Source organism: Salmo trutta, chromosome 20 (assembly GCF_901001165.1).
Source record: "Salmo trutta chromosome 20, fSalTru1.1, whole genome shotgun sequence".
NCBI lineage: Eukaryota > Metazoa > Chordata > Actinopteri > Salmoniformes > Salmonidae > Salmo > Salmo trutta.
In genome coordinates, this window is record NC_042976.1 from 40,921,115 (window position 1) to 40,945,740 (window position 24,626).

At 40.5% G+C, this 24,626-nt stretch overlaps 2 protein-coding genes across 15 annotated transcripts in view; both read left to right on the forward strand.

Moving 5' to 3' along the window:
- The first annotated feature begins 360 nt into the window (after positions 1-360).
- cd302 (CD302 molecule) lies at positions 361-6,104 on the forward strand. The gene is made up of 6 exons (XM_029703310.1): positions 361-774; positions 2,930-3,055; positions 3,220-3,330; positions 3,914-4,096; positions 4,449-4,472; positions 4,639-6,104. The coding sequence occupies exons 1-6, from the start codon at positions 687-689 to the stop codon at positions 4,836-4,838; spliced, it is 732 nt and encodes a 243-aa protein (XP_029559170.1). The 5' UTR covers positions 361-686; the 3' UTR covers positions 4,839-6,104.
- An 8,573-nt stretch (positions 6,105-14,677) lies between these two features.
- LOC115156073 (bromodomain adjacent to zinc finger domain protein 2B) overlaps positions 14,678-24,626 on the forward strand; it is an 88,820-nt gene continuing 78,871 nt past the window's right edge. For all 14 annotated transcript variants that reach the window (XM_029703312.1, XM_029703311.1, XM_029703323.1 and 11 more), the window contains exon 1: positions 14,678-14,879. The gene's annotated coding sequence lies outside the window, so the exon portion shown is untranslated. The remainder of the gene's footprint in view (positions 14,880-24,626) is intronic.

Here is a 24,626-nt window from a genome sequence, read left to right on the forward strand (position 1 = left end):
TTGGCACAGCGGTCGTACATACATCTCCCATGCGACTCGAACACGCAACCTTTGCATTGCTAGACGGTCGTGGATTACGCCTGCCCATATAGACTTTTTTTTAAGGGATTAAAAAAATATATATTAACAAATATCAACAAACAAAAGAGGAATAGTCACATACAAACAAACTATTTACATTGCCAGGAGCCTTCCCGTATAGTCACATGCTCTATCTCAGACAGCACTGACACGATTTTGACAAAATTTGGGTGAATGATGCGTCTTGCCACAGAAATGGCACTGATTGGCCCAAGGTGGGAGAGCTATAGTAATTAACTGAAATGTGTTAGTCACAGGTGATATCTCAGTTGGCCCAAGAGGGGGGCGCGCTGCATCATTCGTGGGACACGACATGTTTTCTGTTGCCTTGCTTTTTGTTTAGTTTTGTATGTTGTTTCCCGGAATTTAGAGGGTGTTAAAAGTTTTGGATTTCCCCCTTTTGTTTTCTGAGTACAGTAGTGGGCGGCAACAGAAATACCTTTGAGGAGATAGGAAACTCCATTGGAATCATATTAACCTCCACTGTGTACCTTTTCCCGTTCGTAATATCTCTGGCGGCAATACAACTTTTCAGGAAGTAGTCCGTCCTAATACCACACCGAAGAAGAAGAACATTTTGGAGCCATGATTTGGAGCTCGCAAACATGGAGTCACTGAAGAAATGTCGTCTTTGCCCCATATATTTATGCAATTTCCTTTTTGTTGTTTGTTGGCAATATACTCTAGCTGGTGGTAAGTCGAGATAGTATTTTTTTTTTAAATCAGAATTGTATTGTGTAAAACCGGGTGCGAAATGGTCTTTACTCATCGGTATTGTTCGAGAACTGGAAGTTGTGGTTTAATTTTAAACTTGGACGAGAACCTTTCCACACAGTTTCCTGCTGAACAACTGTAACATTTTACTATTGCGTTGCGCACGATAATATTTCCTGCTTCATATTTTTCTTCATATTTGCTAGTTTTTATTAGAAGGCTACCCTTCTGCATTGTGACTTGGCTTGTAACCAAGTTCGGACAACACGAGGTATAAGGTTGAAACAAACAATGTGACCCTAATTTCCAAAGGAAGCAGAAAGTGTGTAGTCTAAAAACCATACTCAGTAAAATGTGCATAGACTATTCTCAAAGTGGGTCCACATACAAAATGTAAACAAAAAATTAATTACATGGGGTTAGTGCCAGTACCAAATTTACAATTGCAGGGATATTGGAGTATTTGAGGTAGAAATGTACATTTAGGCAGGGATTAGGAGAAAGTGACTAGCAGGATTAATAACAGTAAACAGTTTGGAAGCAGCATAAGTGGTGGTGAGTGTGAGCACAAGAATGTCAGTGTAGGTGTGATAGGTGAATGGATATACATGTAAACAGGGCTGAAAAGTGACTAGTTGTAGGAATATATAAGTAATTATGGTAATATATACATGTAAATAGGCGTAATAGTGATCACATTGCAATTGATTTCTATATGACAATTTAAGTGTGCCTGTTGATTTTCACGACACTATATTAATTTGGGAACAGGTCGAAACACATGAAACATTTATGGAAATTTTGCTCGCTTGCTGTTAGTAGGTAATTTGTCCTGGGAGATAAGTGGGTTGTTGTTTTACCTGAAATGCACATGGTCCTTTTTTTTTTGCTGGATCTTTGTAGAATTGAGTCACACCAAATTGTGTGTTCTCTACTCCGACAGTTAATCTACAGATAAAAAGGGAATCTCATTTAGTTTTATTTGATTAATCTCTCGTCGTTCACTCTTCTGTTGATTTTATATGATGGTTGGCAACCAACTTTAAGATGCATTACCACCACCAACTGGATCATATTTTAGCGCCTGGCTACACAGACGCCTGCGAGCAGTTTGGATTAAATGATTGAATAACATGCATGTGTACATTTATTTTGCAGCACACGCAACAGGGGCGGTTTAGTCAGTATGTAACACTGCATCTCAGTGCTAGAGATGTCACTACAGACACCCTGGTTCGAATCCAGGCTGTATCACAACCGGCTGTGATTGGGAGTCCCATATGTCGGCGCACAATTGGCCCAGCGTCATCCGGTGTAGGCCGTCATTGTAAATAAGAATTTGTTCTTAACTGTCTTGCTTAGTTAAATAAAATAAAATCCATTACATTGAGCCATTGGACTTCCCATTTAGCCTTGTTAGGCAAATGCCCCGACACTCTCCAAAAGCTCCGTCTAGACGCAAATACGCCTCGCAGTTTTGGAAACATTTGGAACATAACTTTTATATAAGCGAGAAATAATAATTTTTGATACACAAAAGATATACTTAATTTACGCAGTTTAGGAAAGTTTCACCCGGCTGTATTTTGAGAAATGCATGCGATCCGGTCAAATGGAAATGCGAGCACAAGGTGAGAGGCTGTGTCATAGCTGAGGCAGTGTGCGAAAACAACCAGGTGCAACTTTGCTAAACTGCAAACAGTTGGTGTATCTTTTGCATTTGAAAGATTCTTTCTTGCTTATATGAAAGTTAAGTTCCAAGGCTTTGCAAAACCGTATCACTAGCAAGGATTAATCCAGTTTCTAAAGGTTAAAACAGAGTGCCGGTGTTGTAGTTTACATGGAGCCAGCTGTCCTCCATACCATCAGGTGAGAACCCCAAAATGGGGACCGGCTATAAGCCACCTTGGGTTCTTGAGATGTAATGGATGTTGCACTGAAGTCTCTCTTGCTTAACAAAGTCAAACATACATCCTTGTTTGTCATTCACATCCCTACTGATAAAACGGTCACTTGCTTGACTAGTTTGTGCAGCTTGTTGGAAATGTAAGTTGGACCAGGGACTCCTAACTTTGTTTGAAAGTGGATGTAGAAAACTATAGTGGTTTTGTCTCATGATTAACTCTCTGCACAGACTGTCCTGCAGATGGGCGCACCTGGGTGCCTTTCAGACAAAGATGCTACCACTTCGTCCATGGAGAAGAAGACATGGCTAAAAGCTATACGATTGACGCTGCGAAAACCATCTGCTCAGGATATGGTACTCCGACGCCCCCCGATATGAAGTTGTCTTTTTATCCCATAATGTTACACCTTATGTATTAGATGAAAGGCTATAATTGAACTGGAACTATTTCAAACTACTCTCAATGTTTGTTTGTTTGTTTTTCAATTGCCACAGATTGTCCTATGTTGTCTTTTTAGAACTGGTGAGTGTCCAAAGTGCAGAGGAGAATAATTTCATCATCAAGTACAGTCCGCAGGTGTGGAAAGGCAACGTACACGTGTGGCTGGGCATGTATTATGACAGTGACGGTAAGTACTTTTAGATGTACAAGAAAATATGACACCTCCGTATTATGAATGCTACTTTGCCATATCACTTGGTTGTACAGTATAATGCGGTCACTTTACCCACTGCCACAATCCATATTAAAGTAGACCTTGGGATCAGTGTCATTTGTAATATTTGTAACAATGAGTATTGTGAGTACATTTCTTTGCTAATAAGGTCCATCGGCTCTTGTACACTCTGTCAGTAGTGCCAAAACTGCCTGGAAAGAGTTTTGGTTTTGTTAAGCATGGATAATGCAGCTGTCCCATTTTGGAACGGCACAATGTCAGGAAATCCTGTTTTTATGAAGCTCTGTGTTACAGGAGGTTAAAAAAAGAAACTCAAAGAAACTGTGATCCACACCCAGTTATTAACGGCTTTCATGTGAAAAAGAAAAAGCAGACGCCACTGATTTTATTTGAACAGGGTTGTTTTGACTATGTGTGTAACTTCTCTAGGACAATATATTTTTGAGGGGTTATGAAAGAAAGGTGAACTTAAGAGAGAATATGTGGTCATTGCTATTTTTCTAAACTGGATGTCTTGGTTTATTTGTCTGATAAGATGAGGACTTTAAGTGGCAAGATGAAACGGGTCTGAGCTTTAATAACTGGGGGAATAGCTCCAGTGAGTCTGAATTGATTCCCATGGACACCTGTGTGGCCATGCACAGCAGCACAGGGGAGTGGGAGAAAGTCAGCTGTGTCGAAGACCCAGAGAATGGCGTGGTCTGTGAAACTGCTGAAAGTAAGGCCCTATTTTTAGCAGCATTTGTGAACCATAACCTTTCTTACTCTTAAGAGACGGGACACACCATAACGAACGTCGTCCGTGCGCAGTGGGCGGCCGTCAAATAGCCTCTGACCACCGAATATTGGCCGTAATTTTCTTATAATTTCCCAACAATTACACATTTTGAATCGCAGGTGATCTACGTTATGGTGTGTCCTGCTTCTAATAGCCCAGTTGACATAAATCCACTGCAGCAATATGTTGTTTTGTCAGTTTGATTAACAAGTGGTTGCAGATTTATGTTAATTTTCATTTCTGAGTTGTTTTTAGTCATGTTTCACTGATATGTTGTTGCTTTCTTCTTCAGAAGCAGAGAAAGATGGCAAACCTGGTAAGTGAAGTGAAACCATTTTCCTTTATTTTGTTTTTAGATAGCCATACAGTCATAGAAATAGACTGAATAGAACAGGCGTCCCGGCGCGTTCTATTCATTATATTTCTATAAATACAGTAAGCTCAATGGTGACCTATCCCTGCATTGTTTTTTGTGTGCTCAGCTCCCAGTCCACTGCTTTCAGCTCTGGTAATTCTCAGTGTGATCGGCATCATGGGGATCTCGGCAGTCTTTTGGTTCCTGCACCAGAAGCACCGACACGGTACCGTCCTCACGTCATTCGAGTACCACCCCCCATTCAGGTCTCCCACCTCTGATGAGGCCTGCCTAGTGGAGACTGAGGAGACTGATGACATGGCTTAGTGGAAGTCCTCTTAGATTATGCTGTGTGCAGTCACTCTTGGAGGAGAGGAGTAGGAGAGAAAAAGGTGACCTTAATTGAGACGGGTTCCATTGTCCAGAAGAGATGATTTGACAGATAAAATAACATAGTGCTATGGAATGACACGTGGCAAAACTTTTACCACCAACTAGAGCCACCGTCTGCTTAGGTCCTTTACACTATTGCCTGTCTGAATGGACTCCTTTATGGATATTGGGTCTGTCTGCTTTTTTTGAAGATGTATTATTTTAATTATGGATGTTTGTGTTCGCCGAACAGGATCCTAATGAAAGTGTGTTTTCAGAAAACTTTCCTTCAGAAACTCTGGTTTCATAGTTCAGGGTGCCCTAAAGTCCATTGCTGTGAATGTAGACTATCATTTGCTTGCAGTTACAATTGATTCAATATTGAATTTTGAGAATCACTGTTTTCAATCTTCAAAGACATTCGGTCTCCTGTTGTTTTTGTCTGCATACAATTTGTGATCTTTGTACCGCATGGCGAGTCCGATTGAGATAAGTTATGAAACATCTTCATGTTCTATTGCCCTTGTAAGTGTTCATACTTTTCAATGATTTCATCTCTTCCCCTAGTGTCCAGGCTTCAAATGTCTTAGTTCTTGATTTAAGAGATAAATACAAGTAATTGAAATTACAGAGGGATAATCCATCCATTTATATCTCAAACAAACAGATTAAGGCTTGTCAAAGAGCCAGATTCAACCAGTGTGCATTTTCTCAAAAAAAGGAATCTTGGCGGTCCTGTCCCCCATTGTTTGCATGCTGCTGTAACTTAGTTCAAAGCATTCTTTATGTCAATGTACTGCCGAGCTTTTACAGATGATTACATTTATAATAGATAAGACTTTTTTTGTGCATTAGTTTGTAGTGACATGCATAAACGTCTATTCATGGGAGAAAACATTTTAGTGAGGATTGTTTGCCTTTGACCTGAACCATCTCCTTGTTCCAACTTCCTAAATAATCATTTATTTTTTTACAAAGCTATTAATCCAAATTCTAATTGACTCATTTTGATATGGTCAGTGCTTTTACTAATGCATTAGTGATACAGTATGTTACAGTTTGTGGAGTGGGCCTAAAAATGTGTATTGACAGAACTACACCCTCGTAAGGTCTTTGAATGTCTGTGAAAGCTTTTTGCTAATTACTGTGCAATATTAATTTAATTTGGCTTTAGCTAAGCCCTATTTGTTACTCAAAATAAAGTTTGGAAATCACCTGTGAGTTATGGGCCTGCCTGTTCTTTTTTTTAATTTATTTTTATTGACTTGTGTGAGCGTCTCATCTTGTGGGCAAACATGGTTACCTTGTGCTTGTTTTGAGATTTCATAATAGATGATATTGCAGTCAAAGTAGTTGTGTTCATGTTGCTTCTTTGACAAGTCTTGACAATTTGCAGTTGTCATACTGACACAGAACAAGTCCACATGGTTAGCAATGTTACGTAGTTCATTAATGGAATCTTAAAGTAATCCCTCATCGAGCTGTGTTTACACAAGCAGCCCAATTCTGATATTTTTCTCACTAATTGGTATTTTGATCAATCAGATTGGCTGTGAAAAAATCTGTGATTGGTCAAAAGACCAATTAGTGGAAGAAAATATCAGAATTAGTTATATTGGTTCCCCCCCACATTTTGCAACCCTAACTAACCCCAAAGTGCAACACTTGCAAAGCCTGAAGCAAACAATTGATGCCAACCACATCCATATCAGCACTATTCTGTCCATTTCTGCGATCGTTATAGAACATTACAGCTAAATATACATCTGTCAATGCATAATTTAAAAAGGACCTTATGAATTAGGACACCGGATTGAGGACAGTCTAATTACTCCTTAAAGGCATATAGATTATAAGTCACTGTCATCTGTCAAGCATGAGATGTGTCACACCCACCCTCCGACTGACTACATTTCCTGGCTCTGCTATAGCACTAGAGGGTTGTATTCATTAGGCACCAAACGGGGGAAAAAACTAACAAACAGGGAGAGCTCTATCTCAATTTGTCCAATAAGAAACATTTGCTTTCCTTTTCTGTTGCAAAGCGTTTTGGCATGTTTTGATACGGTGTGCACTAATCAATGACAGTTTTCCCTATTCTTTAGGGTTAGGCTATATTTTACTCTCAGAAAATACAACTTCCATCTGGAAAATATGTAAATGTTGGTCATTCAGCCCTCCAGTAAGGGTACATTAGTGATGTACACAGTTATATATTCATAACATCTATCTCACAGGGTAAAGTCATCTTTCTGACTAGGAAATTATTTTTGTCATGTAGTGTATGCTTGTCGAACATCTCATTCCTAATTCATGGGCATTAATATGGAGTTAGTACCCCTTTGCTGCTATAACAGCCTCCACTCTTCTGGGAAGGCTTTCCACTAGATGTTGGAGCATTGCTGCGGGGACTTGCTTCTATTCAGCCACGAGCATTAGTGAGGTCGGGCACTGGTGTTGGGTGATTAGGCCTGCTCGCAGTCGGTGTTCGAATTCATTCCAAAGGTGTTAGATGGGGTTGAGGTCAGGGCTCTGTACAGGCCAGTCAAGTTATTCCACACCGATCTCGACAAACCATTTCTGTATGGACCTCGCTTTTGTGCACGGGGGCATTGTCATGCTGAAACAGGAAAGGGCCATGGCCAAATTGTTGCCACAAAGTTGGAAGCACAGATTCATCTAGAATGTCATTGTATTATTCCTCCTCCACCAAACTTTACAGTTGGCACTATGTATTGGGGCAGGTAGCGCTCTCCTGGTATCCGCCAAACCCAGATTTGTCCGTCAGACTGCCAAATGGTGAAGCGTGATTAATTACTCCAGAGAACGCGTTTCCCCTGCTCCAGAGTCCAATAGCTGCAAGCTTTACACCACTCCAGCCGACGCTGGCATTGCGCATGGTGATCTTAGGCTTGTGTGCGGCTGCTCGGCCATGGAAACCCATTTCATGAAGCTGCTGACAAACCGTTCCTGTGCTGATGTTGCTTCCAGAAGCAGTTTGGAAATCGGTAGTGGGTGTTACAAATGAGGACAGAAGATTTTTACGCGTTGCGTTCTTCAGCACTCAGCGGTCCCATTCTGTAAGCTTGTGTGGCCTACTACATCGCGGCTGAGCCGTTGCTGCTCCTAGATGTTTCCGCTTCACAGTAACAGCACTTACAGTTGACCGTTGCAGCTCTAGCAGGGCAGAAATTTGACAAACTGACTTGTTGGAAAGGTGGCATCCTATGACGGTGCCACATTGAAAGTCACTGAGCTCTTCAGTAAAGCCATTCTACTGACAATGTTTGTCTATGGAGATTGCATGGCTGTGTATTAGATTGTATATACCTGTCAGCAACGGGTGTCCACATACTTTTGGCCATGTAGTGAATGTTAACTCCTAATATAAAAGGAGACATCCCCCGTGATGTAGGAGCTTGGCCACTAGGCGGGACAGTAGATCACATTTCCAGCCTGTACTTTCCAGGAACAGCAACAGAAACATATTGCATGAACTCCTTCAGGTAATCACGCATTGTGTATGTTTTTTTTTTATGTAAACAAAATCTTGATAACTGTCTAATCTAGTGGAAGAATAATTTGATTCATTTAAGTATACATTATGATAACAATCAAGTGTTAATATATCACATGGAATTGAATTAAGATAAATATTCCTGGCTGCTATCTATTCAGATTGATGGCACGTTTGCGCCTGTTGTGAGCAAAACGGTTACGGGATTGGTTTTAAAGTCTGACAAAACCCAAAAGTCAACCCATTTCAGCATAAGTGGTCTACAGAGTGAGCACATTCAAACGCTTTATTTTTCAACTGCACCATGCAGACTGTGTGTGAAAAAGTGGAAACATGACTGAGTAGGGTATGGCCGTAGTGTAGATTAAACATAGATATCTCATTCTGTTTGAAAGTTCAGTTTTGTGGGAAGACATCCATTAAACTATTCGATGAAATGGCAACAAAGAACAACAAATGATGAGGTCAGGTGAAACAAGGCCCAGTGAAGGTCAGGACTCCCACTATATACCTCTTAGGAAAAGGTAGATTTCAGTCCTTTAGTTTATTGGCCATTTTCCTCGGCACTCTCGTGCCTATTCGCTTGGAAATGTACACAAATAACTGTATACTTCTTGGTCTGGAGGCACTGTGGATATGTTTCAACGTTATGAACACATATCCTTCAGACAAAATACATTTAAACAGAATATTATGTTTACAAAATTCTCTGTATATCTTGTTCTGATCATGACTCATTGTGTCTTGTAGATGAGTCTGATCTTTTTTTGCCATGGGGTTACATACAACAATAACACAACCTAGAAATAGTGTTCAGACAGAGCTTAGAAATGAGCTTCTGTCTGGATGGGATTTCAGCAGATGTGTTGTAATCACAGAGGAATGCTTTGTGACATATCTACTTGTTCAGCCCAATTTTCCCAGGACCCAAGAGTCTGTCTCACCCTCCTCACTCTGGACAAGGCAGCCATGAATATGCAACAAAGCATAATTTAGTAGATAGGAATACAATAGCAGCTTGCTGTGAATGCAGTTGTCCATGAAAGGAACCTTGAACGACGCTTTTAGAATGGGTTTGAGTGTGTTCGGAAGAAAATGAGCTTAAGCTCAGGTTTGTCTGGAGCTGAGAGAACATTCAAATGTTTATACAAACCCATTGTAGCGAGTGTATAAATATGACAAGATATTTGACTCAATCTGCTTTGTCTTTCTTTGGTGGCAATACTAATACCAGATCAATTCAAACGTTCAACCATTTATTATAGAAGTGGTCACACAATTAAACACAGTTCACACAGTTTTGTATATGCAAGTTCAACAATAAAATATAAAATAAATATTTATCTCCAGGATGTAGTGCAGGGCCAGGTTTTCTAAAATAGATGTTCGTTTTCATGCCCAGAAGTGATTATCATAATTAATTGTAGTGTTAATGTGGGCAGGAAAAAGCCTCGCTTGAGGTTTTTTGAAAATGATGGGACTTGCTTACATTATAATTACCTTGTCTAGCATGGTCCTTTATTTTTTCCAGACAGATCTGTGCTTTTTTGTTTCTTCATGGTTTTCTGCTTCTTCACCAAAATAAGTGTTGCTGTTTCACCCCCAAGATGGATTGTTTCTGGAGAGCAAACATTACAGAGAGGCTGTTGCCATTATGATTATGGCTGTAATGGCCTATTTTTGATCAAATAACACTGAAGGCATTTCATTCACGCGTCTGCCTTGCCACAGCCTGGAGGAGGATGGGTTTTGCACTGACCTGAAATGACTAATTAAAAGGGACAGTGGTATGCATACGTAAATACAATATGACACAGAGTGACAGTTGGCATGAAAATAGGATGCACAGAGCCACTGCTGTTCACCAGGGGTTATCAAGTAATTATCAAGTAATATGTGTATTGCTGCATTCCTTTGTGAACAAAAGATGCTAAACTCACTACAAATACTCCAACAATTACTCTGAAATGTTCAATAGTTTATGCATCGCCAATAACAATACATGTATTTACAATTTCTAAAATGATTTATGTAATTGTATAGGCTCTAACAACTGGTAAAACATTCCTGAAATACTTCTCAGAATCTCATGTGTTCGGACTATAATCTACTCTGAAATACGTGACAGTTGTCTAACCGAAAAGCAATGCTGTCACCCAAACCATTATTTTCCTCAGAGTTTCAGGTTTTACCCCAGGCAAATCCAGCTTTCCTTTAAGACTCGTTATTTCATTAGATTTCAACTCTCTCTTTATTATTCTCTATTCATCCCCCTCTCTTGCCTTTTCAAACTGAGGTGCCTGTAGACAGAAGTGGGGAGCATCTGTTTCCCATGTTATGGAAGGCTCATGTTTCTCCTCCATTCACTGTCTTCCTAGAACATGCTCCAATTAACAGAGGGAAAACAAAGGCCAATATTTACATGGCCGTCCACTGCAGAGGCATTTTATAAGTAAGTCTATTCTGAGCCACAATTAGTCTGTGTAAATAAGTATTGTGATCTGATATTTAATAAGTGCTCGTTATCAATGTATAGATTAATTTTGCTTCCTTGATAGCACATTCCATGCCAGATCTTTATTTCCTGATCATTTCTCTCTTCCTTCTAGGTCAATAATTTGCTCGGAATGCTTGTTATTATGTGAATGACATGGGAAATGAGTACGTTTTCATGGTGGAATTTCACAATGTCAAGATGACCGGTTAGTCAATGATCTTGTATGTTGTATGAATCTATCAATATTCCACCAATGCACTCCTGTATTAATCCTTATGATGTTTGTGTCATACTGGGTGATGTTTCCCTTGATTAATCATGTCCTTTTTAATGCCGGGTGAAGGGCTATTTGAAATCACCACACAAATGTTAAAGCCTTGAAGATGTGTGCTACATGCATTTCAGAAATATTTTCGAGGAGTTCATGCTGTAAGCAGAGACAGTGGCGTGGTGTTTAAAATCTGATGAAGTCATTTCACTGAATAAATATTCTATTTATACATATGTAGTTAACAGGAATAGCACATCTATCTTAAATTAGAGATTGGTCTACTTCCCTTGGTACAAATGTCTGATATCCCCTGAAATGAACTTCCAACACCGTGTGGGTTGATAAGCACATCTGAGGTACCACTGGCATTGCACCAGACCAGTTGTTATATTCATATTTTCACAAATCTTTTGGGATCTGTCACAGTACCAATAACATTGAGTTTTTGTAGCATATATCTGGTGTTTTTGCAGATTGACTGACAGGTTAACACTTTTTTTTTGGCTTGGCTAGCTAGCTACATAGCTGGCTAATGTTTTTGTTTGAAAAATGTATCTGGACAGTACCAGCTTTTTTTGCCTCACCTGGCTGCCAATTCCTAATCTTCTGCTAACATCATTTTAGGAGTCGGCTGAAGCGTAAGAGGAATGGGAGACGGAGGAATACAGCAGTGCTGAGGCAGAGGGCTGGTAGTGGACGACTGGCTACTATTCTGAACTTTGTGTGGTGAGCTTTCTGGCACCCAGAGCTACTGAGGCATCACCCAAGTGGGTGTTACACAGAGTGGAAGAGGAGAAGTCCAGCGGCTATAAGAGACAGGCTGGTTCCCTGACTTGCCCTCTACAAGATCATCAGCACCATCGCCATCATTTACCATCCTCTGACCAGATCCCTACGCTTGAGCCATGAACTGACCCTCTCAATCTTCGGAGGATGCCGCTTACAAAGACTTGGCCTCTATTGAGTGACCTGTCATGACATATTGCTTGTTTTTTGCTCTTGAAGTGCTTTGAGATTCTCAGAAAAGCGCTATAGAAATGTAATAAATTATTATTATTATTATTATCATTAGTGTTGGTCCAAGACAGACAAGACTGTCATCACTAACCCACATGACCTATCTGGAGAGGATTGTTTTGTGCTGAGAACAAAGGGCAATATATACCTTATTGTCGTGTAATTCTCCTGAGGTTCCTATCATCAAATAGCTAATAAGTAGCACAAAACCAGTGATATTTAAAATATCTATGGATAAAAGAAGTTAACACCATTGCTGCATGAAAAACAGACCATGCTTTTGAAAATGTGAAAACACTGTTTTGCAGGGCAATATTTCCATAATATGTAAAGCACTAAATGTTTTAATTCACTTTAGATTAGTTGGTCCACAGTAGAAAACTGTTCTGTATTTATTGTACTATTAAGCTTTTAAAGAGGCCAAGCGGATTAACCCTGAGCGTAATTATGTACAGAAACCTTGGACTGCATTTACCCTGTTTTTAGCTCAGAGATGAATTTGTGTCATTTAAATTAAGTGTATGTGTGGTGCTGGAAGGCTCTTGTTTTTTTATTGGAATTATAAGGTGTTGTGTACTGAAATGATTAAAATCTGTATTCTTTGAATGTGTCAGGCAAAAATCAATAACGGCAAGCACAGCCCCAGCCACACTGGCTGGTGGGTTTCCTGGGCTTGCCATGGACTGATAATAATTAAAACCAAATTACCACATTCATTTGTTTTCCATCAGTCTCCGGAGACATCATCTTTACTATGTCTTTTGGTATCTCATTATACTTTCTAATCAAGACTCTTTAAAAATGTTGTCCCAAATAAGGGGACAGACTGTTTGTCCCCCCCCCCCCCCATGTGCTTGCATTGCAGTCATTGGACTTGCACTTATTATGTTACAAATGACCTAGGTAATGCTAGACATTTTCATTGCATGCAAAAAGGCCTGGCCAGTGAAGCCTCTTATAATGATGCAGCTCTGAGCTCTTTCATCACTCGCTATCCCTAATGACGATTCTCCAATACAATTAAAATCCCAGCATCCCGCTGTTCCAGTGACAAAATCATCAAATTATTTTTTTCTCTCTCACCATCTCTGTCGATTCAGGCAAGCTTGATTCATCCGTTTCAGGCCGTCTGAATGCAGTGTCGAAATTGACTCAGAGGAAGGGGAAGAAAATCAATGAGCACAAGGGATGGTGAACAAGCAAATAAACCTGTTTTAAATTCACAATGCTGAATAAGGATTTTTCCCCCCCCCCACATCTTTAATTCGAGAGTACTTTGTTTCTTAATTACTGTCTCCAATTACCTCCAGTGGATGTACAATTTGCTTAAGAAAAAGCCACTGTTCCCTTAATTCAAAAGCATTTTGCTCCCTTGAACATTCAAACACAAAGCATTCGCTGATCATTTCTGCTTTCTCTGAGTAATGTGTTGCCATCTGTGTAAAAGCAACATATCAACAATTGAATTAAAGATTTGGGTGATTATATGTAGCCTATATGTCTCATAATAGCGTTAAAATACATTCGGGTTTATTTTTTCAAATCTAAAATCTAAAATAGTTCCTGATAAGCACTAAATTGAATCACAAACATAATATAATTTTGTTGTTCTACCTTTCCACCTGTCAATTGATTGATTTATTGCACAGTAGGTCTATCTACATAAACTATCTACATTTTCCCAGTTTCTGGGAGAGAATTTGCAGCATATTGCTCTTCAGTTGTTTGTTGACTGTAATAATATGCACCCCTGTCTAACCCAGACTAGGTCACAAGGTCTCTGCTCAGCCTGTTGCTGATTGTCTGCCCAAAGAAAGAAAAAACACAATTAGGCACAGATGGCAGTCTTTGCTCAACTGTAGGAGATGTGTTAATACATAAAAACTTATTTGAGTTGTTGTATTACTGCAAGTCACTTACTCAAAGGACCAAAGGTACAGTATATTCAAAGAATTCACTGGGATCTGTGAGTATGTAATGTTTCAAGCAGTACCTTTTCATTTATCTCCTATTTTATGATCCTAAGACAAAAACAGATATTGTAAGAGTCACTTGTTCCCCACAGATGAAAAGAAAGTGTATATGTGTAATCTCCTCACTTATTATTTGATTAATTATGCATTTTGTTACATAATTGCAGTGACCTATTGTACAAATAAATAATCACAGTGTATACACTGCCAGATCTTCTCCCAGTTCTTTCCCCCACACCTGCATTCCTCATTCATCCTATTAGTTTACCACCATAAACGTTCTTTTCTTTTATAGAGTCCATTTCACTTTTAATCTTGTTAAAATGCTATCTCAATCATAGATTGCTTCCAGGATGAAAAAAACAAAACAAGTAATACCTACCAGATGCCTGGTATCTGCTTACAGTAATTTATAGCACTGAATTGTTAATTAATCAGACAAAAGTTAGCATTGTTGGAGCTTTTAACTGACGTCACTTTCGTTCCTTGAAGTGAAGCTGAACAAACCTTGAGAAATCTGGAGTCTCCCTCAATCTGCTGTTGGTAACTAACACACTCACACATAGCTTACCCACTCTCACCACGACTCAATTAATGCCCAATTCTCTTCTTTATCATCTCCTGCCACTGACTTCAACCAACGCAAAACGCGGAGGAGAGGAACATTTAAGGCTCTTTTGAATAGTAACTGAAGGAGTATACATAAAGTCACGAACGCAAGGTGAGTTTCCTTACGGTTTTTGTGGTGTGGAAGTTAGCTTACGCTATCATTCATAACGACGGTCAGTTTGTCATTTTGATAGGGATGCGTGCTAGCTTAGCTTAGCTTCGCTAGCGCCTCGTTCTATCAGTGCTGTCCAGCGGCTTGCTCTTTTTCTTCTTCATGTAACCTAACCTGAGTGGTGCAGCTTGATACGAACTTGTCGAGAATGATAACACTTGTAAATGTGTCAATAATAGCCGCACTGGGGTTTTGTTACTTTGCAACTATTTGTAAATCTAGTTGGTAAGCTTAACTTAATGACGAGACAGTCGATTTCCATCACTTTTTTTACGGTGTAAGACTGAGTCGGTTGCTGTCAGCTTGCTGTTTAGCTAGCGAACCTTGTCTTTTGTGTTGTAGCTGAAGCGGCTTAACAGCCCTTTTTTTTAAACAAAAACCCGCTCAGTCTTACGCTAGCTATTTGACAGAGAAATACATTTGGTGTTAACTAGGTTTATAATCACTCACAAGTTTGAAACGTTTTAAAACATTGTTGCAGGTCATGTGGATAGTGTCAACCCGAGGTCGGTGTCTCTTTACCGATAATGCCAGAGTCTGCTCTTCATCGATGAAACCTTATTAAACCACAAATAAAACATTAGTTCGTTATTGCTTATTTGTGGTGTAGCATCATTTTTTAAATATATATATATGTTTGGAGGTGTCAGTGGAAATCAGCAGTTTCAGCCAGTCCACTGCTTGGGTCCGTCCGAAGCGCCTTTCCTCTTTTGTGTTGCTTCCTATAAAGAAAAGCAGCTGCAGCCCGGCTGAGTTGATGAAATCTATCCCTTTGTGTAATATTACAATATCCACCATTTTTCTACGATCTAAACAACAAGCCACTCGCCATTTGGGTAATTTAACCCACCCACTCATTTCAAAGATCCAGAAGGCTTATGACCGAAAAGTTATCAAACGTTTCAAGATATGACGTCATCTGAAGTTTTGGTAACATCTGATTCTTTGTAACATTTGAACTGAATGAGGCGATTGATTTCATATTTGTAAGCCACCTTTTTCATGGAGTGAAGGTTTTAACAATGCAAAGGCACACATTTGCCTAATAGGGCTAGTCATTTTGAGTGGTGGCAGGATGGTTGAGTCAAGTGTTCTCAACATTTGACTTATTAGACTGATTTTTCACTTTCAATAGCCTTCAGTATTTGGTTGATTAGTTAGGGCAAGGAATCAGTTTTATATGACATTACATTTGATTGAATAGACCCCGTTTTGGCTAAGCAGGCAAATGCTCTACAAAGTTATAGTCCAGACTGACATCTTATGTATGGTATTGTCATGTCGGCTTAGGCTATGTCTAGCTCCTATTTACTTAACATGTCCTGTTTTTCACTCTAACCTTGTGTCTTATTCACTTCAGTGTCCAACATGTAACCTGATATTGTACCAACAATAGGCTATATGCTTACCTACTTGTCTTTGGCTCTGCCAATCTGTGGTTCATTCAGGGGATTCTTTTAAAACTGCCCCCCCCCCCCCCAAAAAAAAAAAAATATATTCTGAGAGCAGAATACCTCTGCTCTAAATGCTAATTGCTCCACCTCCCATTTCTTTGTTTGAATATTCACAGCATAACTCAAATGTAAAGGAGCAGATGTTTAGCCAAACAGCTTTCTCTTATGGGAATGCCTTCCACTTCCCTCGGATGAATCGACTTGACATCTGCTTCATTACAAGTTTCAAGTTTTATTTGTCACATGCACAAGTACAGTGGAATGCTTAACTTGCGATCCTTCGTTGAGATGTTAGGAAACCATCGGTGGCACTGGCAATGAATTAAACCCCCAGCGCACACACTCAAATGCACATGCATGCACTTACGCATGCACACGTGCAGTGACGTGCAGGATACTCATGTGGCCACAGTTTAAACTCTGATTACAAATGCCTATGGTTGCCTTATTGGTGGAACTGAAGGCATAATAGCCTAAGTTATTAATAGGCCTTTAGGCTCTTTGTTATTTAGAACACATCTGTCGAGGCTTGTTCAGATCCAATACTACAGGGCTGTTAGGCTATAAGGTAAATCTAGCTAGCATATAATGTCTACAGGCTGTGTCCGGCCTTTCTCCATTAGGATGTCAATTTTAAAATGGACTTGGCCAGTAACTTAGTAACAGGCCTAGATCCAATTTTGACAAAAGCGTATTTTAAGAAAAATAAAGACTGTATTGCAAAACGTGTTTATAGTGAGGTAATAACCTGGGAATCAAGCTTTAAACACTACAAGCTTCTGAGTTTAAAAAAGTTTTAGTATCACTTACACCACACTCACTGCATGGAGAACATGATTGTTTGTTTGGGGCCATTGATTTCACATGTCACATTTGTGAACTTTCTTTGGCACTGCATTGCTTTTGCCACTAGTGCTACAGAGGGATTGATTGGTCTTTTGTAAATAGTTAATTGATTAACTATTGCACACAGTCTAAGTGAAATGGCAATAGACATTATTCCCCATAAAGTCGATCATTTAAATGGCTCAAGCAGCCATTCCAGCCAAGGATGCAAGATAAATCAGATTACAACCTTGATGTGTTATGAATGCATCCAGCAACTGCCAATGAATCAACCAATAACCAGATACAACGCTGGAAGGTCACTGAATTTGCCTCATATTTATTCAGAGCTCGTGTCCTTGAAAACAGTCTCAGAATGAGGAAACAATAATGCATCACAACAAGTCACCAGCTCCGGATGTGAGCTTTAGCATTAATAAAAATAGCAGTGGCGCATTTGAATGTTTGGAATATCGCAGGGTATTGTTCTTCAAGGATGGAAAATCTTAGCATTATCTCTCAAGGTTGCTGAATTGCTTGAAACGGCACGTTTAAATGCTACCAGCCCCAGTGGTGTGATTTAATAAAAGGTATTTTTAGCTCCATCATTATTTTCACCCATTCAACCACTTGGTTAATTACAGCCTATTCCTTGCATGTGGTGTAATAATGTGCTTCTTATTGTTAAGGTAGGCTATTAGGCACACAACAAAAGTAAATTCATTATAATTTACCAACAACCTGTTAGTTTAACTGGTAGGCTAATTAGCAGATATGAGGTGTGCGTTTTTTCCTTAGTCTGCTTGAGAACATGTAGCCTAGCCTAAGTAGCACAATATAGACTGTACCAGAATGTAAAACATTGATATTTGTTTAGGGTAGATGTCCTGCTTCTGATGACAACATTACGTTAGCCTAATTGACAATCCAAAATATGTCACTGTACTAGGCCTAGTCTAAGTGAAACAGCGATACACATTATTGCTGTTTGTCATTCAAGGTGAATTTCCAAGATAAAACTGAAGGTTTCTTTATTTAAAAAATAAATAAATCTGGTTTGTGTTCCAAACGGGCGAGATGGGAAAACGTTTGTCACCAACGTGGGTTATCTGGATTAAACAAGATTGTTGTGTTTTTTTGTTGTTGTCATTTAGTGTTTCTGAATAGTCACCATTGCCATCTCGAAGTCGACTGTGAGGATTTTAACAAGACTGGGGGGGTCAGCCTTTTTTCAATCTTTTGGTGGGGGTTGTGAAAGGGGTCCAAGTGTGTTTGGCTCTTCTAAAAGGAGGAACTAGACCCATCAGTAATTATGGCAGCCGTCCTATTAAAGGACTGGCAATTGTGCATTTTCACACCATTTCTTTCTCCTGTCCCTCCCGTTCGTACCCTCTTCCACAAGCTTGCACTCATTAATCAAAGACGCTGAACTCCTGCTGAGGGCTGAGAGGTCCATCAAATTGGCAGCCGGTTCACTGTAAAGAACAGCGCGGCGAGGCCCTTAACACACAGGCATCAATAAATCTAAGGTCTTTGTATGCAAACCCTAGAGGTTAATACTGTATAATTCAACGTCCTCTCTTGTTTTCATGATTGATGTTTTTAAACATTTTTAAGGTTTGACGTGATCCTTTTGTAGGTCAGGGTTGACACTTTCTGATTGGCCGAGCCGGAGAACTATTGAGGAGGGTTGTTTATTAGGAACATGTCAGGGAGTGGGAGATTACATTTTTTTCTTCCCCCTCTTGTTTCCTCCTGGTTTATTTTTCTGCTCCTGGAGATGCTTTTCATAATGTCTTAGCTGAAGAACGGATGCTCCAATGATTGAAGTCTCCTGCTGTGATAAGTACTCCATGTTTGAAACGCTAATAGTTTGGACTATTTGTTTGGCTGCTTACCGCTATTTGTATCCTTAGGTGAAATTGCATGTAGTACATGTTTAAACTGCTGGAATTGTGGAGGCAGAGAGGACACTGGGATTTGGTGAATAGACTCCATGTAGCCTATTCATAATTCAGATGGTTGCAGGATGAGCGCAGACTTTCACTGGCTATTATAGGCCTAACCCATTCCACTCACACACACCAAGATTGTGCTTCAGCACAGCAGGGCTCCTTTTAATTTATTGATCTTCCTGCATTTAAAATCTGGTCACTGCTGCCACAAAGGCTTGCCATTTAAGCTGTGCTAGCAAGCCTGCTGCAGCCACAATTTTAAATATTTAATTTTCACCGAACACTGCATGAAATTACACGAAAAGGTGGGTGGGGGGGGAAGTGAATGTTTTTGAATCCGTCCTTACCGAGTGTGTTTGGGTCAGTAGAGACCAACCTCGGATACATTCTGCTTTGTTGATTCAAGCTCTGCTTAATGTGTCTCCCAAGATAGAGGAGGGGGAAGGAGGCAAAGGGACCCTGCCACTCCACATGATAGTAGGGAAGACGGATGACATTTGTGCATTTAGAACGATGCGACTCCCTTTTAGCTAACATTACAAAAATCTTCCGGACACTTTTCCATGTTAAGACAACACTTGTTCAAGTTATTTAGTTAATAGCCTACACTGCTTATTTGAGGTGAGATTGAAAGGAGACGTCGCCCACTGTAAATAAACCTATTTTTATTGAATTATGGCACCAAGTGTAGGACCCTGTTTTAGCTGAGTGGTTTAAAAGGATCCCCAGTTTCGAAGGAGTGGATTATCAGGAATAATCTGTATGAGCACAGAGGTGTCTCACGTGGACCTACACTACAGTAGGCGTGATTATTAGTATCTTCCTCATTTTTCCTATTGCTGCTTAATTTCCACCACGATGCTGAAAACAAATTAATATCACGTTCAAAGCATTTCAAAAACCACAAACAAATGTAGGAACCTATCATGAATGAAAGTGTTTGAAATAGGCCATAGTGGGTGCTGAAAAAGGGGTTTAGATGTTTTGAGGTTGGTAAATGACCCGAACACGTTAAGACGCTGTTAGTTTGACAGACAAAACGGTTTTCCCCACTGAACTCCGTATTAAACGGTGAAACTCGGTAATCCATCACAGCTGTGCGGAGCTAGGATGGGGAAGCAAACCTCTTGGAAAATAACTGTTATTTATTACTCAACATTGCTGTTGTTGAGCTTTCTCTCAAGGCAATCTCATGCTCTTGTCTCTATTCTTTAAATTATGGCATGGAAAGACAGCTAGCCGTAACATGAGAAGGTTCAGCCCAAGCAGCAGTTCAAAGGAGCTACTGGGAAAGACCTTTATTTGAGGCCAGGGAGTGACATTTTACGCTTCCAGTGCTGGATAAAACATCAGAAAAGAGAAATACTATCTGCTTATCTCCCCTCACCCTCTACTGATGTTCCAACCACAAAATGGTACAGATGTAGTTGCAGGAAGAGCCTGTCTGTTTTAGGTGAGGTATAAACGGGTTTGCTGAGGTTGTTATTGACGTGCGAGTTGTGTGGAGATGGATGGAAACTGCTTCTCCAGGTTATGGCAAATCCTGTGTGAGAGCTCCCTGGTGTAATCCAAGTATTTAGAGCTAATTTAAGCATACAGATAGGAACACCGGCATTTTTTAGGAAACACATTTCTCTCTGAATACCCTTTTTTGGCACTCGGGGATGCAACCAAACTCCATCACTCTCTTGTCAGAACATCACTACATTCCTCAAGTGGATTTGAATACTTTTGGACTACTGTTGCTGATTGAGATGTGAGATTGTGTTCTGGGAACTCCACACAACCAGGGATCTAAACTGTTTATCATTTAAGGCCTATTTCCTCCAATGACGTCTCAAAGGACCGTAAAATAGGATGTTTTCAAGAACCTCTCATGTTCTCTCTCTGGTCATGTTGTATGCCGGCGTGGCAGGGAATGGTTTGTCCTGGTGGAAATGAGAGAAATGACATTGGTAGTTTTTTTCTGCATGTGGAAAACATTACAGCTGTGCAGGCCTGTTGGTTTTATCATCCTACATAGTAGGATTTTAGGAGCTCCTAACCAACTGTGCTATTTTGTTTGTTTTTTCGCATTGTTTAACTCATTTTGAACATAATGTTGCTGCTACCATCTCTTAAAAGAGCTTCAAGACATCAGAACAGGGATTACTCACCTTGAACTGGACGAAGATCTTTTTAATTGAATGAGTCCGACGCAAAGGATATACGGCTTTGTCGAGATAAGGCCCAACTCCCTGTCATCCGCGTGATGAAAAGGGGGAGGATGGCAGGGTGCCTCGTATGAATTCTCAGACGAGTAGGTAAACCACCACTACCCTCTGTATTAGTGGCCAACGTGCAATCATTTGAAAACAAGCTGGACGATCTACGATTAAGACTATCCTACCAACGGGACATTACAAACGGTAATATCTTATCTTTCACCGAGACGTGGCTAATACAGAGCTGGCTGCACAGAGCAGCGATGTCTGGTAACACGAGGGGCGAGGGTGTGTCTATTTGTCAACTGCTGGTGCGCCATGTGTAAAATTAAAAAGAAGTCTCAAGGAATTGCTCGCCTCAGGTAGAATACCGCATGATAAGCTGGAGACCACAGTATCTACCAAGAGAGTTCTCATCTATATTCTTCGTAGCTGTCTATTTACCACCACAAACCGATGCTGGCACTAAGACCACACTCAACGAGTTGTATAAGGCGAGAAACAAACAAGGAAATGCTCATCCAGAAGCGACGCTAGTGGCCGGGGACTTTAATGCACGCAAACTTAAATCTGTTTTACCTCATTTCTACCAGCATGACACGTGCTTCCAGAGTGAAAAAACTAACTCTAGACCACTTTACTCCACACAGAGACACGTACAGATCTCTCCCTCGCCCTCCATTTGGCAAATCTGACCATAATTATATCCTCCTGATTCCTGCTTACAAGTAAAACTAAAGCAGGAAGTACCAATACAGAAGTGGTCAGATGATGTGAATGCTACGCTACAGGACTGTTTTGCTAGCACAGACTGGAATATGTTCCGGGATTCATCCAATGGCATTGAGGGGTATACCGCCTCAGTCACCGGTTTCATCAATAAGTGCATCGACGATGTCGTCCCCACAGTGATTGTACGTACATATCCCAACCAGAAGCCATAGATTACAGTTAATGTTCACACCGAGCTAAAAGCTAGAGCTGATGCTTTCAAGGTGCGGGACACTAATCCGGACACTTATAAGAAATGCTGCTATGCCCTCAGACGAACCATCAAACAGGCAAAGCGTCAATACAGGACTAAGATTGAATGTTACTACACCAACTCTGACACTCGTCGGATGTGGCACGGCTGAAACTATTACGGACTACTAAGGGAAACCCAACCGTGAGCTGCCCAGTGACTCAAGCCTACTAGGCGAGCTAAATGCGTTTTATGTTCGCTTTGAGGCAAGCAACACTGAAGAAAGCATGAGCACACCAGTTGTTCCATATGACTGTGTGATCACGCACTCCTTAGCTGACGTGAGCAAGACCTTTTTAAACAGGTCAACATTCAAAAAGCTGTGGGGCCAGACTGATTACCAGGACGCGTACTCAAAGCATGCGCGGACCAACTGGCAAGTGTCTTCACTGACTTGTTCAACCTCTCTCTGACCGAGTCTGTAATACCTACATGTTTCAAACAGACCACCATAGTCCTTGTGCCCAAGAAAGCGAAGGTAACCTGCTTTGAAAGGCTGGTCATGGCTGACATCAACACCATCATGCCGGAAACCCTAGACCCACTCCAATTCGCATATCGCCCCAACAGATCCACAGATGACACAATCTCAATCTCACTCCACACTGCCCTTCCCTACCTGGACAAAAGGAATACCTACGTGAGAATGCTGTTCATTGACTACAGCTCAGTGTTCAACACCATAGTACCCACAAAGCTCATTAATAAGCTAAAGGCCCTGAGACTAAACACCTACCTCTGCAACTGGATCCTGGACTTCCTGACGGGCTGCCCCCAGGTGGTAAGGGTAGGCAACAACACATCTGCCACGCAGATCCCCAACACTGGGGCCCCTCAAGGGTACGTGCTTAGTCCCCTCCTGTACTCCCTGTTCACCCACGACTGCGTGGCCAAGCGCGACTCCAACTCCATCATCAAGTTTGCTGACAACAGAACAGTGGTAGGCCTGATCACCGACAACGATGAGACGGCCTATAGGGAGGAGGTCAGGCAGGACAAAAACCTCTCCCTCAATGTGAGGAAATCAAAGGAGCTGATCGTGGACTATAGGGAAAGGAGGGCCGAACAGGCTCCTATTAACCTCTTATGGCTAGGGGGCAGTATTTTCACGGCTGGATAAAAAACGTACCCGATTTAATCTGATTATTAGTCCTGCCCAGAAACTAGAATATGCATATAATTATTAGCTTTGGATAGAAAATGGTGTCCTGAGGGGGTGTCCTGAGGTGTCCTGAGGGGGAAAAGGTGTTGTTGTGCCCTCTTAACGACTGCCTTGGGGTGTTTGGACGATGATAGTTCGTTGGTGATGTGGACACCAAGGAACTTGAAATTCTTGACCCGCTCCACTCCAGCCCCATTGTTCTCTCTGCTACTGCACCAGAGCGCCAAGTCTATGACCAAAAGGCTCCTTAACAGCTTCTACCCCCAAGACATAAGACTGCTGAACAATTAATCAAATGGCCATCTGGAATCTTTACATTGACCCCCCCCCCACCCCCCCTTTTTTTTTTTTTTTTTTACACTGCTGCTATTCGCTGTTTTATTATCTATGCATAGTTACTTTACAAATTCTCAACTAACCTGTACCCCTGCCCATTGACTCGGTGCCGGTACCCCTTATATATAGCCTCGTTATTGTTATGTAATTTTCTTGTTACTTTTTGATTTAGATTTTTTTAACATTAGTTTATTTTAGTAAATATTTTCTTAACAACAATGCCATTTCTTAAATAGAATTAAGGGCTTGTAAGTAAGCATTTCACAGTAATACCTGTTGTATTCTGCGCATGTGACAAATACAATGTTATACCAGTATTGCGATTCTACGATACATGATTTTCCATGGAAAAAAGGAAAACTCAAAGCAGACTAAACTCGTTGGTCTTTTTAAAATAAACCTACAGTATGTAAAATATTGTGTGCTATAGCTTGGAAAATAAACATGTGATTCTAGATGACTTTGGTCTGCTTTTTTTCTACCACTAGGACTTGTTTTCCTCAAGAAATTCAGTTGGCTTCATGTTTTTCTTCCCTTGCCATGATACCTCTTGTATATCTCGATACTGGTATCGTGACAACCCTGCTACACAGTGTAATGACTTAAGATTTGTGGCTGGCTGGCCCATAGAATCTGTTTCCACTTGGATTCATTACAACTAAAAAAAGCGCAAGAAAGAGAGTTTAGACACCCACCATCTCACATTGTTCTGAAATAGTTTCTATAG